Source organism: Triplophysa dalaica, chromosome 7 (assembly GCF_015846415.1).
Source record: "Triplophysa dalaica isolate WHDGS20190420 chromosome 7, ASM1584641v1, whole genome shotgun sequence".
Lineage (NCBI taxonomy): Eukaryota > Metazoa > Chordata > Actinopteri > Cypriniformes > Nemacheilidae > Triplophysa > Triplophysa dalaica.
The window spans coordinates 6,454,386-6,469,777 of record NC_079548.1 but is presented as its reverse complement, the minus strand read 5'-3'; the positions used below and the strand labels follow the sequence as shown (position 1 = coordinate 6,469,777).

Here is a 15,392-nt window from a genome sequence, read left to right as displayed (position 1 = left end):
AAGAGGATTTGAGTGTGTAAATGTGAAATCAACTTCGTCACAGTTTAGCTTCTCACTTGATCAGGGTGGGCTTGAAACCAGAAGCTCAGGGATCTTGATTGGACGGGAGGGAACATTCAGGCAAGATTCACCAGCTGCTTATTTGGGGAGTGAATAAAAACCGCTCCATTCATGAGACCGCCTCAACTAGATGCCTAAAGCACACAACAATGCATTGAGTGGCATACTTGTTGACTCGCATAAGGCGGCCTGTGCCTGAACAAAATTGATCTTAAAAGGATAGTTCACCAAAAACTCAGTCACCACATCCTTTTGTATGTACGTTTTTTATTTTTGGGTGCACTATCACTTTGAAATTAACAATGAGACTGGTAATTATGTAATTTAAGTTTTAACCAAATATTGTGTTAGCTGTTGGCAATGCATGCGATTTAATGTTATAAGAGATTCATTTTGCAACCATGTAATTAACTTAAGAACATATTAGATCCTTTCTGTATTTTCTGCCTGCTTTATTTTTCCACATAACATTTGAGTGACGTTCAGGCAGTCATTCATTTTCTCCACCAAGGTGATTGCCTCCCTCCTTTTGTTGGTAGTGCTAATATAGCGAGTAATGAAACGCGTAGCCCTCGAGAACACGAATGGTAATAAGTTTTCTTTAAGTTTCGGATCGCTACGATCTGTGTTCTTTATTTAAGCATTGTTATCTCCACCAATCTGCGCCAAAATCGTACAATTTTGCTTCAAGTGTATTCTAGGACATTAAATGAATTCTTAAACCGAAGTAAGTGGCTTTGTTGGTATGCACTTTCTCTGATAAAGATTTTCTAGTGTCTCTTAAAGATGAGGATCTGTTAGAATTACAAATCCATTTCTGTTAACAGTGCGTGTGGCTCATGTAAAATCATCTAATCCAGTATCACATCCAAGCACAGTCGATTTCTTAAATTAATTTGATTTCTAATTCCTGAGGTTCGTTTTAGAAAGAGATTTGTTCAATGTTTATTTTAAATATGCAATCGTGTTCTTTAGTTAGATCCAAATCATGGCTTGAAAGACGTTATGTAGGTTGCGAGAAGTGTTGTTGGGATAAGCTTTCAGATAACCACGTGATTTGTTTTCATTGTTTAATTGTCTGTAAAACATTTTAGCATTTGTAGTAGGAATTGCCCTTCCTCCCTTTCCCCTCACATTTAGACCCTTGTACTAGTTATAAAGCAATATCCATATTTGTTTTGGTGGAATTAGTTGCAAAGTATCTTCCTGTTTCTTCTCATACAACACTAGCTCTGACAATCTCATTTTTAAATGCCTACGTTTTCTAAGATGCTTTTTTGAAAATAGTTTGAAATATGGGTCATGCTTTTTGAAATTTTGGGAAAGTGATTTAGTGCCACATTTTAATCCAAGAGGACATGTTACAGACAGGGCTTAAATTCAATGCCCTAAAAATAATAAACATGTTAAATCTTTAACATCATGGTTAGATATTGAAAATTTTCAAAGTGAAACTGTTGACAAAGTGAAAATCTGAATTACTAGCGCACTGATGCATTTTCTCCTGTTACGGTCATGATAATATGCTGCCAAGCAGAACGTTTAGACATAATGTCATTTTAATTTTTTTAATGAGTTTTTGTAAGTTAATGATTTGTTTTTAAGTTCTTTTTAATATATTTGGTTTTGTGCTTGCATGCACAAATATTTTTAGACTTTAAAAGTTTTTTTTCTTTTTGTTTAAAGAATTTATTTTACTTTCTTTTTGTTTAAAGAGTTTTTTGTTTTCTACAGGCAGTTTGGTATGGAGAAATGCATTTAGCTTATGATTTTTAGAAAGTCTGCTGAAGCATTGATTGATTCACACTCAACTTCACCTCTCTGGATGGTTCTTTTCTTTCTTTCTGATCACCTGTAATTAAATCTCTAAATGGGTAAATAAACACTTTCTGTCTAAATGTGTTTTCTGGTCAACTGCTCTTGTCTATGTGCTTGAGATTGCATAGATATTGCAGCTGTGTATTTTGCATATGGTTGCTTTTGACAAAGTATTTTTAATTAAAGTGTGAAAAAAGCAAAACCCACAGGAATATTTTCAGTGACCCAAACAATAGTGCTTTCAAATATTAAATAGTTACACCTTAAAGTTAAATCTTTCAGGAATAGTACTATAAATGGAATTTAAGATCAATAATTACACAATATATTAATAAAAGGCAACTACGTAGATTTGCGTAAGGACAAGCGTGGTCTTGCAAATCAATTTTCATAGGGAGCTAACTTTAGATTTTACTTCCGTACAGACCGACATCAACCAAGCGTCATCAAACGTAACCAATCAGCGACAGCCTCCGATTCATACGCGCGCCCCGTCACTGCTTTCGAGGACGTCACAGGAAAACGCGCTCGTGCATTCCTGACGGTTTAAACCGCCGCTTCTCTAGACGACTACAGTCGTTACCTCACATTCCCTCATCCTGCCAGCGGGTGCAGGTGAGCAGTTCTTGCAATAACAACAGTGTGTGTTACATTTTGTGTCGAAACATTCGTTGTTAAGGTTGTCAATGTGTATGTTGCGCTCGTAAAACGCATACGGTTGGTGACGAGTATCGCCTGTCATGATAATCTTGCATTGTTATTGTTGTGTCCCTTGACTGGAAGACTGTGGGCTATTAAACATTTAAAAGCCATTTTCTTTTCTGTTAGGGCGAAACACTTGTGTTGTGGGTGTTGTGTTTGCCTTTTCAACATGGCTGGGGGCATTACAGAGACGGGGGAGCCTTACTCACCCTTTGTAAGTATTGATTTAACGTTACCTGTTTGAACAACTCTCTGCACACATACTTTTCAGGTCTAATGCTGAATGCTGTTTTTGTAATCCCTTACAATACTACCAAATATACAGGGTGATACTTTTATACAAACTGTGGTAACTTACTACTATAATAAACGTCCTAAAGCAGATAGTGGAGAGTGTATTGCATGTAGGATTTAGTTGTGGTTAGGGTTTGGACAATATGTATAACAACATGGCTTTCTCAGATGTTTAGGAATGGTGGATGTCATGTCATACACGTGACATGCTTTGACTTCTCTTTTTCTCTGTAATGAAAGGTTTCCTTAACGCATTCCTGAAATAGTTGAAGAGTAAGTGACAGACGCATCTAAACTGTCGGTGTCAGTCCTTGTCGGAATATAAAAATTGTACAAGAATTAAGGATTTAGGTGCTTTTATTTTACTGTCTGCAAGTCATGTCTGGAACTGCTAGTAAAGAGGAAATGAGATCATGTGAGTCTGTCGTACTGTCACAACAAGAGAGCAGGTGATGTGCCAAGCTGAAACAGAGCTGCAATGACTTGAATCAGCAGAAATGCACACGTGATCCTGATTTGGTCTTACTCAGCTGTCACATTTTCATCCGTCAACATGTTTTAGGACCTAAATATAAAAAACAAATCTGTAAACTTAATGTCACAGTTCATCCAAAAATAAAAATTCATTGACTCAACCTTTGTCAAACAAACATGTATGACTTTTCTTCCGAAGAACAGAAAAGAAGATATTTTGAAGAATGTTGTTCACGTGCCCCGCTTCACTTGCATTGGTTGTGTGTCCATCCAGTAGAAGTGAATGGGGGTCGGTGCTGTTCGGTTACCAACTTTCTTCAAAATATCTTCTTTAGCGTTCTGAGGAAGACAGAAAGTCGTAAAGGTTTGAAATGACAAGAGGGTGATTAAATGAGGACAGAGATTTAATTTTTGGTTGAACTATCACTTTAAAGCTTTTTTTATCCAAAACGTAATAATTCCTAAGGATTCAATGATCACTATTTTTCAATTCAGAACCTGCTGTTCAAATTAATTATATATAGCACACAGCGCACTGATAAAAAGAAACAATTGCTTAGTTGAAAATACATAATACATACAATAAGATACAGGGTTTGACCAGTACCCACACATTGATTTGGTAGCATTGAATGCTTTCTTAAATGAAATCAATAATCCAGAACCCTCATCAGCTCTTATTGGGATTAACAGTAGGTCTATCTAACTCCCTTTATTCGGTTATCTATGATATATGCTTATCCTCAGTGGGAGGAAATATAGTTTTAGTCAGATGGATAATCATAAACATCTCATTGAAATGCACACTGAAGATAAATCGCATCCGCTCTGAAAGGAAGTAGACAGATAACATGGATATAAGATGGTAATATCGCCTCTGTAAACCTCTACAGTCATGATCTGCTTGTGTTTGTTTTTGTGTAGGTTGGCCTGGTGTACATGTTTAATCTGATTGTTGGCACTGGAGCACTTACAATGCCCAAAGCTTTTGCGACAGCTGGTTGGGTGGTCAGCGTGTCACTTGTCACCTTCTTGGCTTTTATGAGGTATGTTTTTCATCTCTCTCATACTCAAAATTATAATTCCTGGTAAGGTAAACAAGAAGTGACACTTCCAAAACGTGACGTAGACAAAATTTATGATCATCTACTTGGAGCATCATCTGGGTATCAGTATTGCATGCTGTGTAGAAAAACTGTTTTAACAAGGGGTCGAATATTTTTAAACATGTGCTCGCACAATTTTCACATAAGGTGGACAAATATTTGTTAGGGTCAATGCAAGTCATTGTGTTTATGAAATTACAAACATTACCATTAGGGTTGTCAAACGATTATATGCAAATAGTCGCATCCAGAATAAAATTTTGTGTTTACATAATATGTCTGTGTTCTGTCCAAATTAATTTTTATTTATGAACACAAACTGTATATGCATATATTTAAGAAAAATAATAGATGTTTATAAATAATGTAATTTATATGCACAGTACATAGACTTATATTATGTAACACAGACTTTTTTTCTAGATGCGAGGAATCACGATTAATTGTTTGATAGCCCTACTTTAGAATGCTAATTTGTGTGATGGTAAGTCATGAATTTGAGATGTGTAGGTCTATAAGTGTTTTTTGACAAGATTGCAAAAACTCGGTCTTTTCGTTCTTCTTGGACATTACTTCTCTCTGTCAGGTGCTCATATTTGGTTCACCTCTCCCACCCTTTTACTGCCGCTGGTTCTGTGGCCATCAAAAAACATTTATCACCTCTACTAACCTGCCAGCTGTCTGATTCAGTGACAGAACCGTGGGCAGAGTTATGAGTGTTTGGATGAAACGGGATGGAGCTGTTTATCAGTAATACAGCAGAGGGAAGAAAGCAGACAGCCACAGACATTAAATACAGGTTATGAGAGATGAGATGTCCAAAAAGAGCTTGATGAAATGTGTATCACGTACAGAAAAGCCCTTATAGAGGTGGAGAAAGTTTTAGATTAAATATTATCACAACAGACTTTTTTTACAATAGGAAGCACTGATGAATCCTGCTCAACAAAACCATGACATTTAAAAATGTTTTTCACAGACCTTATAAAAACCTTTTTGTGTGTTGATATTTACTAATAAACAGGATATTTGGATAGGACATATTGAAAATACTCTTCCTTTTTTGTGAACTATCTGTGATTGTCAAACTGTGACTAGATTGATTGGACAGAACATCAATTGTTTGTCCGAATGCATGTATGCATTAGAAGTATACTGGCTGTATAAATGGCTTTAAATGGTTGATAGACACGGCCTAAAAACATCAAAACTCCAAATTTCCTATCATGATGTTTGAAGGATTCTTGTTTTTCGATGCCAGCCAGTGTTATGTTCATTCGTCTTTTTGTCTCCGAAACGTACTAAACAGATGAAGTAGGGCAGTGTCTCATTCTTTCTGTCTGTCTGTCCTCAGTTTTATGACCACCACATTTGTAATAGAAGCCATGGCTGCTGCCAATGCCCAGCTGCGCTGGAAGAGGAGAGAACAGGAAGAGGTTAGTGATGTCTTCAGCTGAACAAGCACTCACCCTTAGTTTCAGGTCATAACTTATTAAAATTGCCCCAATGTAAATCAAGCAAGAATGTAAATTAACTCTTTTTGTTTTGACTGACCTGTTGGCGGCTGAGACGGGGCGCTAGAGGGCAGACGTACCAAATAGAAACTGTTATTATTGAGCTGTTAGTGGAAGAATAAGGCTACTCGTTGTGTTTCTATTCCTTTGTAATCCATATAAACGAAATGTTGCCTACTGCTTCAACGCTGCTATGGCCTATAAATCTAAATGTTTGCATTTCAGTTTTAGTAGATTTCTCTGATTAAATGCAACAAAATGCCTTAACTTAAGGCTGGAATACACGACAAGACTTTTGCTCAGAGTTTCAGTCTGGGCTTGTTACAGAAAGTCTGCGCCAGTCTCCAGTAATGTGTAATGTTCTGTTTTTCTCTGCAAAATGTAAAAAAGTCTGCTAGTGTGTGATCTCTAGTTTTTTTATAAAACCATGTAGTGTATTCAAGCCTTTAAAAGGAACTACACTAGACTACTGTTTTTCTAATGTTCTCAAAATACGGGTTCTGTTCCTTGTGGTCTTATAAAAAAGCTTGATCCGACCTTGACCTCTTGGTCATATGCTAAATAAGTAGGTAAATAGAAATGTTTTCAGATCCACGACAGCGACTCCAGCTCGGACTATTCAGACGATGATGTCCTTATCCGAGGACGCTCAGACCCCATTGAGACGCGGCCCATTCTCTCTGTCCGTAAGTTACGCATTTGGATATTAATTTGTTTTTGAAATTTTATATAAATACATTGAAATATTTTTTGTAGTCTTTAAAACAAAGTTGCGTTGTTGTTTTGTCATTCGATCTAACAGAACGTGCCACCAGCGCAGACCACTTTGACATCGTTGAGAGAGTTGAGATGGGACAAATGGCCTCCATGTTTTTTAATAAAGGTAAGATTTTTGTCATTGTACGCTGAAAAGTGAGCTTGAGTTAAGAAATTTGGTTTCATAAAGCTATTAAACAAGCCCTTTAATACTGCTCTCTGAAGGTCGGTAACTCGGTCAGTTTATTCGCGCGAGCAAGGTTTTTGGCTGCTAATGGGGTGTAATTAGAAATGGCTAAATTACTTTTCATGTAATGACTTTACTGCAGAGCATAATCTGTTATCCGCAATTAAATAAGACAAGGCCTCTTGAAGACGAAGAATCCGGGAAATGTGAATCTCGGTTCAATATGATGACGTATTCACCTAGAACTTTTCTTTTAAACGTGTCCTATTTTTTACTTTTCTATTGCTCTATCAGGGTTCATGCCCAGCTTAGCATCATTTTACAAGCAGCACTACGCAAAGGCTGACTCAACAGCACCCTGGCAGCCTTGTAATATCTCAACAGCATTGCTTTTGGCATCTTTTCCAACCATCAACAAAAAGCCCATTAGAAACCACGCTGTTAAAAACTTCCAATGCATGTAATGGCAAACACAACTCAGTAGGTGGCACACTGGTTACACTCTCCCACAAACCTGTGCACGCTCCTAACTGGCTTGCTCATATTTCGTCAGCATCATCTGTGCACTTGTAGCTTGAGAGCGGAGAGCTTTTTCTGACCAAACCTCACTCGCTTGCTCTGTCAGGCCGTTATTCGTTATTCTATTAGGCGTGATGTGTTAAAATAGCCTGCTGGGCTCTGACCTTTCCTACCGTGTGATGAAGCAAAGTGGCCACTTTGTCCCCATGCAGGTGCGCTCGGTAAGAGGCTGAATGACTGCCGTGTAATAGACTCTGATCGTAAATAAATTAAATGGGAACGTTTTTCATCGTGAAGGAAATTAGTTCTGTTAGTGGGACCTGAATTGAATCTAGCTTTAAATATAATGTAAGAACTCTTTTGGCCTCTTGTCTTTTGCAATTACTCCATGAGCTGCCATTCAGAGGAAATTAACAACCGCCTTTTATACTCTACAGTGAACTGAAGTTAAAGACTGTAGGGTTGTCAAAGCAGTTAATTTTTTGCTGAATATTATCACAGAATGCAGGTTTTTTATAATGAAATCTGGGCTTAAAGGTACAATATGTAACAAATAAGTATGGTCTTTTCCATCATTCTTTAATTGAACAGCATCAGGAATTTATTTTCATGGTCATTGGTTTATCTGGGCTGTTCACAAATACTGTAACTTTGTTCAGTTGATTATACAGACTTTAGTGGGATTGATTCGATTTTGATCTCAGTGTTTTTGGTAAGGCAAGCATCACTACTGTTATTCCTCACATTTAGGATTGGGTTCTTTATAAACCACTAGCCCTTATTCTTTGATATAACCCGTCTTTTTTTAATAACGCATGTGAATGATTTTGATATTTTTTGTGAAGAATCACTCTTTTCTAGATTAAAATACTTTTAGATGTTTTCGTGGTATGTTCTTTATCTTTTGATGTTCTTGAGAAATACTTCTGTGAAATCCAGGCTGAAGTCTCATAATGTAACTATGAGATTGGGAGCATGAAGGTTGATTTCAAGCAATAAGTTCAAAGGGATGACCTTACTCATTTTTTATGATATTCTCATTTAAAAAAATATAAGGGTTATATTTTCACAGAATGCTCGTTACAATATGCAGGTTGATTTTATGTAGACTTTAGTTAGATTTTTACAGGCACATATGCATTTACAAAGAACAAAAAGAAGCTGCTATTTATTCGCATTCAACAAATGTTAAATTGTAGTCTGATAAAGCAAGCAAGTTGTGTTCAGATTTTAATTTGGACCTGCTTTAAAAAATTTTTTTTTTCCATATTTCATGCAATAAACTTTCAAGCAAGCGTCTTCATAAATTGAATTTAAGGAATTGTAAAACAAGCCCAGCAACTGTCTCGCCAACGGCGTTCATATTTTCCCCTGTTTTCTGCCAGCTTTTTGTCACTCATTTCTATAAAATGCCATCTTTTTCAGATGTTTTATTGTGGGGAAAGATGTTTCATTTAAGTATAGCTTAGTCAACTTTTCAGTAATTAATGATCTGATTGGTCGACTTTCGGATTCCTCAGGAATTATGGGCAATGATGAATGCGTGATGTGGAGAGTTTTTCCTCCTGGATGCGCTCATCCCAAACACGCTGGAGTGAGTGATGGATGGATGTAGGAACGTGTGAAGAGGAGTGTGGGGTTAATGAAGAGAAGAGCGGAGAGGGGGATGTTCGTAATGAAGTGCTTGCTTCTTTAATTAGAATGATTTATTGTTATCATGCATTTGGTGGCTGTTGAATGGTAGGGAGGAATCATCCCGCCCATCTTCATGTTCAATGAACCACCTGTTGATAAATGATGTTTCAAAGCCACAAATCTTTAGAATGGGGATTTATTTGTAGACATTAAAGATGTTGATGTTTCCACAGTTGGTGTCAACATGTTCTACATCTGCCTGATCGTGTACTTGTATGGAGATTTAGCCATTTATGCAGCAGCTGTACCTGTGTCTCTGATGGAAGTGTCATGGTGAGTTTCGTCGTCTCCCGTCTGACCTGTTCTTGATGTTTATTGATTAAACGCCAACTTCTTAATAATCAAAACTGCCAATGCTTTTCATATAAAAAATCAAACAAATATCAGACAGTTTGTTTTTTTAATATATCGTCTGACTTCCACATTGACACAGTGTAGAGTTTTTTGGCAGGTGTGATCTCTTGCTTCAATGTCTTTAATATGCCTTGTATGAAGTTGTATCGTATGCTTCGTAAAAAATAAATTTGCAGAGGCTAAGAGTGTGTTTGTTTCTCACAGCGGGAATCACTCCTGCAGCGCCGGAAGTGTGAAATACAATGACACGGAGTCGTGCTGGGGACCCTTACGAAGAAAAGACGCCTACAGAGTGTTTCTGGTGAGTCCAGCAGCGCACGGTACTCGGTCAAACAAGCGCACCTTATTGGCAGCACTTATATCTCAGCGGGGTGCTGGACACACACCACAGCATTCTTCTAAAGGTCAAGCGAGAGAAAGACAGATGAGATGCGTAATCTCCCGGAATCCTCAGCGATTCAGGAGAAGTTTTAAGTGCCCTTGAAATTCAGGTAGAGGTACAGCCAAAGACGCCAGTGTGGTTTTCTTCTCTGCTTTTGCATTTCAACATTGATGGATGTGCTGATTCATTTCACTCTGCTCATCTCTCCTTCATCTCCATAAATAGGCGGTTGTCTCCCAAAAAGCATTGTTTCAGCTTTTTTAAATCTCCCTGCTCTGTAAGCCTCTTACCGCGTGTTAACTGGGGTAAACTATGCCTGATTTATGAATTCACGGCAATGTGTGCTTACCTTACTGATGAGGAGCTTTTAATCTCCTCGCAATTGCTTTGACATCCGTGTCGAGTTTTAAGATCATGAGGTCATTTACGGTTAGCATATGTTTATTGTGTTTTGAGTTTACTTTATTAGATCTTTTCTCTTGATGCTTTTATGCAGCTGGGAGACTCATCCCAGCCTGTTCTGTTCCAAACCTTTCTCTTTTTGACCAGAAGGACATCATGAAATCTCTGTTTGGATGGGCTCTTAAATAAATCATTGTTCTTTTTCTGATAAAACATTAATCCAGACAGTTTATGAACTGAGGGTCGCTAGAGCTGTCCGGCTTCTCTCACCTTTTGTGATTGAGGAAAATGACCAGTTTTGAAGTCTGAAGTTTGGGACGTGTCCAAAGGGGAAGAGAGTCTGAGTCATTGACTTTATGAGCTTTATCAGACTGTTTGTCCCCGGCGAGTCGGCTCAAAGGGATGTTGTCTTCCTCAGCTTTTCGGCTGAGAGCTTGCCATCTCACTTGAGCATTCCTTGTGCGTTGCAGATTCATCGGACATAATTGAAATATCATTGATTTGTTCAAAATAATACATTGCTGCATTACATTGTGTATTTGATTCAGTGATATTAGCCTGTATAATAGGTTGAGGTTCTAGCAGTGCATGTTAAACATTCCTGTTCTTCTTATTAAATATATTCTTCATTTTTTATTGTTGTATTAAGTCTTAGGAAATCTGGCACGTCTGAGTCATATTTTAGCCTAAATATATCCTTATTAAATAAGCGTATTTGGGATGTATCAATTAGGATTTTTTTAGCAGAGCATATCTTGTAATGCAAAAAATAAATGGTATGATTTTAACTCAACTCAACTCAACTTTATTTATATAGCGCTTTTTACAATTTTCATTGTTACAAAGCAGCTGTACATGAGACACATTTAATACAAGTATGAATTCTAAAGCAGCCCCCCCGGCCAGGCAGATAGTGCAAAACAATATGCAAACGGTGGTGAGGAACCCAAAACTCCCATCGAGAAAAAAAAACCTCAGGGGAACCCAGGCCCAACCAGGGGATTCCAGTTCCCCTCTGGCAAAAGCTGCTGCCTCTGCACAAGCTCATCAGTGCTTGCACAACAAGGCTTAATAAAAATATAAAAATTAAAGATTATCATTAACAATCTAATAGCATTTGAAATGTTGTAGAAAAAAACAAAGTTGTCGCGTCCTTTATCCAGCTCTATCCTCTTAGCACTTGTCAGGTCACCGCTTCCCATTCTCAGCTCTGCCATCAGGTCTGGGCATGAACTGCATCCTGCGGTAACCTTGGAACAAAGAGACAAGACTGGCTGAGAGTAGAGTACTGTTCTGCACTCTTTGATGCAACAAGTACATCATTTGTTGTTGGATGTGTTCCTGGTTCCGGTTGATCTAAATAATGCAGCCTAAATCCTCTGAGGATTAATATTATGGAGGTGTAGTGTATGCAAGATTAAAAAGATGAGTCTTTAGTCTAGATTTAAACTGACAGAGTGTGTCTGCCTCCCGGACCGTGCAGGGAAGAATATTCCAAAGTTTAGGCGCTAGATAAGAAAAGGATCTACCACCTGCACTTGATTTTGAAATTCTAGGTATTACCAACTGACAGGACCCCTTAGAGCGTAATGTACGTGGTGGTCTGTAATACAATAGAAGTTCATTCAAATACTGCGGCGCTAGACCATGTAGACCATTTTACCCATTATGTTAATGAGAATGAGATTTTAAATTGTGGCAATAATGAGAATTTATTATGAGGGTCCCTTGAAATATAGAAATGTCAATCCAAAACATTGGCGGACTATAAAGTCAGGTTGTTTTCTTAATGTAAGGTAATATAGATTTATTTTCCACCTCTTGATTATTGGGTAAAAAAGGGCCAGGCATTTCTTCTTGAGATTTTTCTCTTGCTGTCAGAGTTACAACGTCAGCAGCTTTACACAGACACTGCATTTACGTTAAAACATGATCAGAAAAATGTCAGGCCACATTTGCATGCGAATAAATGAAAAGAAAGGGTTTTCTGCTTCGATTTCTCTGTCTGATCTTTTATACGGAATGGAAAACTGATGCAAGGTCATTGATTTGTTTGCTTTTTTAATAGGTTAGTCAACCAGTAATTCCTCTCTGTGCTTTTATTACTTAAAATGTATTTATGGTGAGTATAGCAGCTTGTCGCTCATCTAGTGCTGATAAAGCAGAATTGACCGCAATCCTATTAAGGAGAATACTGCTGAGACACGGAACGAGCCTATGAAGCCATGAAGCCATGATTTGAAAAAAATGAAAAGATTTTATTACGTCTACGATCTTTGAAAATGTATTCATGATGACTTGTGGTTGGATATTCGGTGGGTTTGCTGGGGCTTCACATTGTTAGGAAGCAGTCAAGCTTAGCGAATCCTATCCAAGTGCCAGTTTGTCCTTGTGCTTTTAAACTTTCTTTCACGTTAGGATGTCACATATCTTCATGCAGACTTTGTTCTGAAGTCTATAGCAGGCAAAAGGAATTATGATCGTGCTGCTGTTGCACAATGGCTTTTACAAAACTGCCTTTTGTAGTATCTTGACTTTGACCTGTACGTGATTTGTCTGAGAGAATTGTAAGCAACGGTCAGTTGTCCCCTCATGGGATGCCGAATTGATGTCTTATACATTAGCGTAGCCTCATGGCAGAAGCTTTAGAAATAAATTTGAAGAATAAGAGTGATATTATGCTTGGACATAACACTCCCATAATCCCTGAGTGGGTGGCGGACGTGAGTTTTTGTCTTTACCTGTTTCACAAGTGGAATGTTGTAGATGTTTTTCTTTTGGGGATTAGGTGAAATGGTGTGCAGGAACAAGGTGTTCTGGACTTCACAAACTGCACAAGTCTGCAGGATGGCCTGTGATTTTTTTTTTTTTATATTAATGACTGCCGTTCTGCTGTCAACACATATTGCAACCCAATCTTACAATGTATAACATTATTGTGTCTCCTTATTCTAGGCTTTTCTTAGTAAAGAGTTTTTACCCCAACTGTAAAGATGTAACTGTAACTAACCAAAATGTGGAGCCAATTCTGAACCAAGTTTTTTTTTGCACTCTTTTATGTGTTAAGTAGATCAGTGCCATCACATTTGTATGTATCCCATCGCTTTAGCCTCACTGCAAACAAGAGCTATTTTTGAACTCCGGCTCAACAGCTGTCCCAGAGCAATATTGTTTTTTTAAAGCCTGAGACAAGATTAGGAGAGCAGGATAAGGACAAGAATTGAAGCCTAAAGACATTTAGGGTAATATTCACTCCCAATTATACAGTTTTGTTACTCATTAGACACAGAGTCAGTGGATTTAATTGGATTGCCTAAAACCGACATCCAAGGATACATACTACCCTCCTACATAGTAATAGTAGTAAGGTGTATTCTGGCTCTGCTCATGAAAGTCCAAATTTGGATCCATTCAGAATCTTTGGCGGCTGTCTGGCAGACGACCGTCTGCTTTGGTCAACAGTAATATACCATACTGTGTAAAACTGGCATTTTTTTATATTGGGTTCACTAAAAAGCTTATAAGAAGATCAGTGGACTGAGACTTTCTCTATTGTCGATTAATTTCAGTGTCTTGTTTAATGTGCTTTGTATAGATCAGGATTTAATGACTTCTTAACATTTGAATCTAATTCTCATCTCTTATACGGAAAATGTCAGAATTATAAAACATGGACGTAGTCTCTGGCTGTCCGTGATGTCACCTGTAGGTTTGTGAAGTGCAATTTTTAAGTATGAAGTGGGAGGAGCCGGCAGCTTCCATCTTGGCAGTGTGTCACCGGCATGCGTCACGACCAGGCTGTGCCCGAAATCAACCCCTACACCCTCATTCACTATTCCCTACATTAGTTTTTCTAGTAAAGTCCACTTTAAGGAGCAGGTGAATACGAGTGAGTTAATTCGGACACACTGGAAGTGCTGAAGCGCCATGTTCTGCCGAGACACGGGAATTCAAAAAGTGAGAGCTCACGATAGATGGCTACAATCTAGCCGTGAGTGTACATCGGTTGTACACTCGTTATAATAGAGTGCACTACAGATTTAGACACCACTAAAAATGGATGTTTTCTTTAAATAGTGCACTATATTTGGGTATATGGGGCTATTTCAGAAACAGCTTCGGATAATAGAAAATGGGCAAAAAGGCAGGACGTGGGTGAAGCTAAGGTGCATAGTTGGCGAAACCACATAAAATCATTTGAACGGATGAGTTTAAAATTCACCCTCCGCAGTTTTTGCTATATAGACTAAAATCGTTTTTTGCACCAGACTGTTAACATGTTTGTTTCTGCTATAAAGTTGGGCATGTTAACATGGGGCTCAATGAGATTCTGATCTCTTTTAGAGTCAGTCTCTAGCAGCCAGACAATGAATTGCAGTTTAAGTCACTTCTGTGTTGGTTTCACGAGAGAGACCAGAATGTTGCCTCTCGGTTATTAGTCAAGTTCTTAAGTTTGGCCAGGATTCAGGAAACATATTGAAGGTATTGATAGTATTCTGAGGACCTGGGGTGATATTTGACAGGGCTAATGTAGGTTGAAGCTGTAAATTGTTTCAAGGACAGCAAAGCATCCTCTTGTTAACATTAAGATGATAATTCTTCGGAAGGGTATAGTTGGATTTAATGTATTGACATGATCTGTTATTCTGTGGTTTCTTGGCATGTGAACTAACTATGTATAACATGCTGATGGCAGAAACCTTTGTACCAAACACATGTCTTCATATACAGCTGCAGAGAAAAGGAAGAGACGATTAAAAAAATGTTGATGTCCATTCCGGTCGAGCGTCTGTTCAATTTTAACCAAATGAAACCTCAGCAGTGACATAAAGTCATCAACAGCAATGTTAAAGACTGACAGAATGACCGGACGCATGAAACCTGTGATAAAAACGCAGGTTATCACATACAAATATTTTTTTAGCTTTTCCTAAATACATGTTGAAGTATTAATGTTTCTTAAAAGGGAATTTGAACTGAATGTTTGAGTTGTCTTAACTACAGTCTATTCAATCAGAACCTACAGCTTTGTTGTGTCATAAGCAGCATGTGCACTTTGGTCGAACCCGGGTCCATTGCGATGTGTTTTGCTTCAGATCGTGATGTAGTTGAATCTCTTGGACAAAGCT

At 38.0% G+C, this 15,392-nt stretch overlaps 1 protein-coding gene across 1 annotated transcript in view; it reads left to right on the top strand.

The window, feature by feature from the left end:
• Positions 1 to 2,361: 2,361 nt before the first annotated feature.
• tmem104 (transmembrane protein 104) overlaps positions 2,362 to 15,392 on the top strand; it is a 30,594-nt gene continuing 17,563 nt past the window's right edge. Inside the window, exons 1-8 of the mRNA XM_056753720.1 lie at positions 2,362 to 2,493; positions 2,707 to 2,794; positions 4,273 to 4,394; positions 5,809 to 5,890; positions 6,558 to 6,654; positions 6,771 to 6,851; positions 9,299 to 9,398; positions 9,684 to 9,780. Coding sequence (XP_056609698.1) covers positions 2,750 to 2,794; positions 4,273 to 4,394; positions 5,809 to 5,890; positions 6,558 to 6,654; positions 6,771 to 6,851; positions 9,299 to 9,398; positions 9,684 to 9,780 — 624 coding nt within the window. The 5' untranslated portion in view covers positions 2,362 to 2,493; positions 2,707 to 2,749. The remainder of the gene's footprint in view (positions 2,494 to 2,706; positions 2,795 to 4,272; positions 4,395 to 5,808; positions 5,891 to 6,557; positions 6,655 to 6,770; positions 6,852 to 9,298; positions 9,399 to 9,683; positions 9,781 to 15,392) is intronic.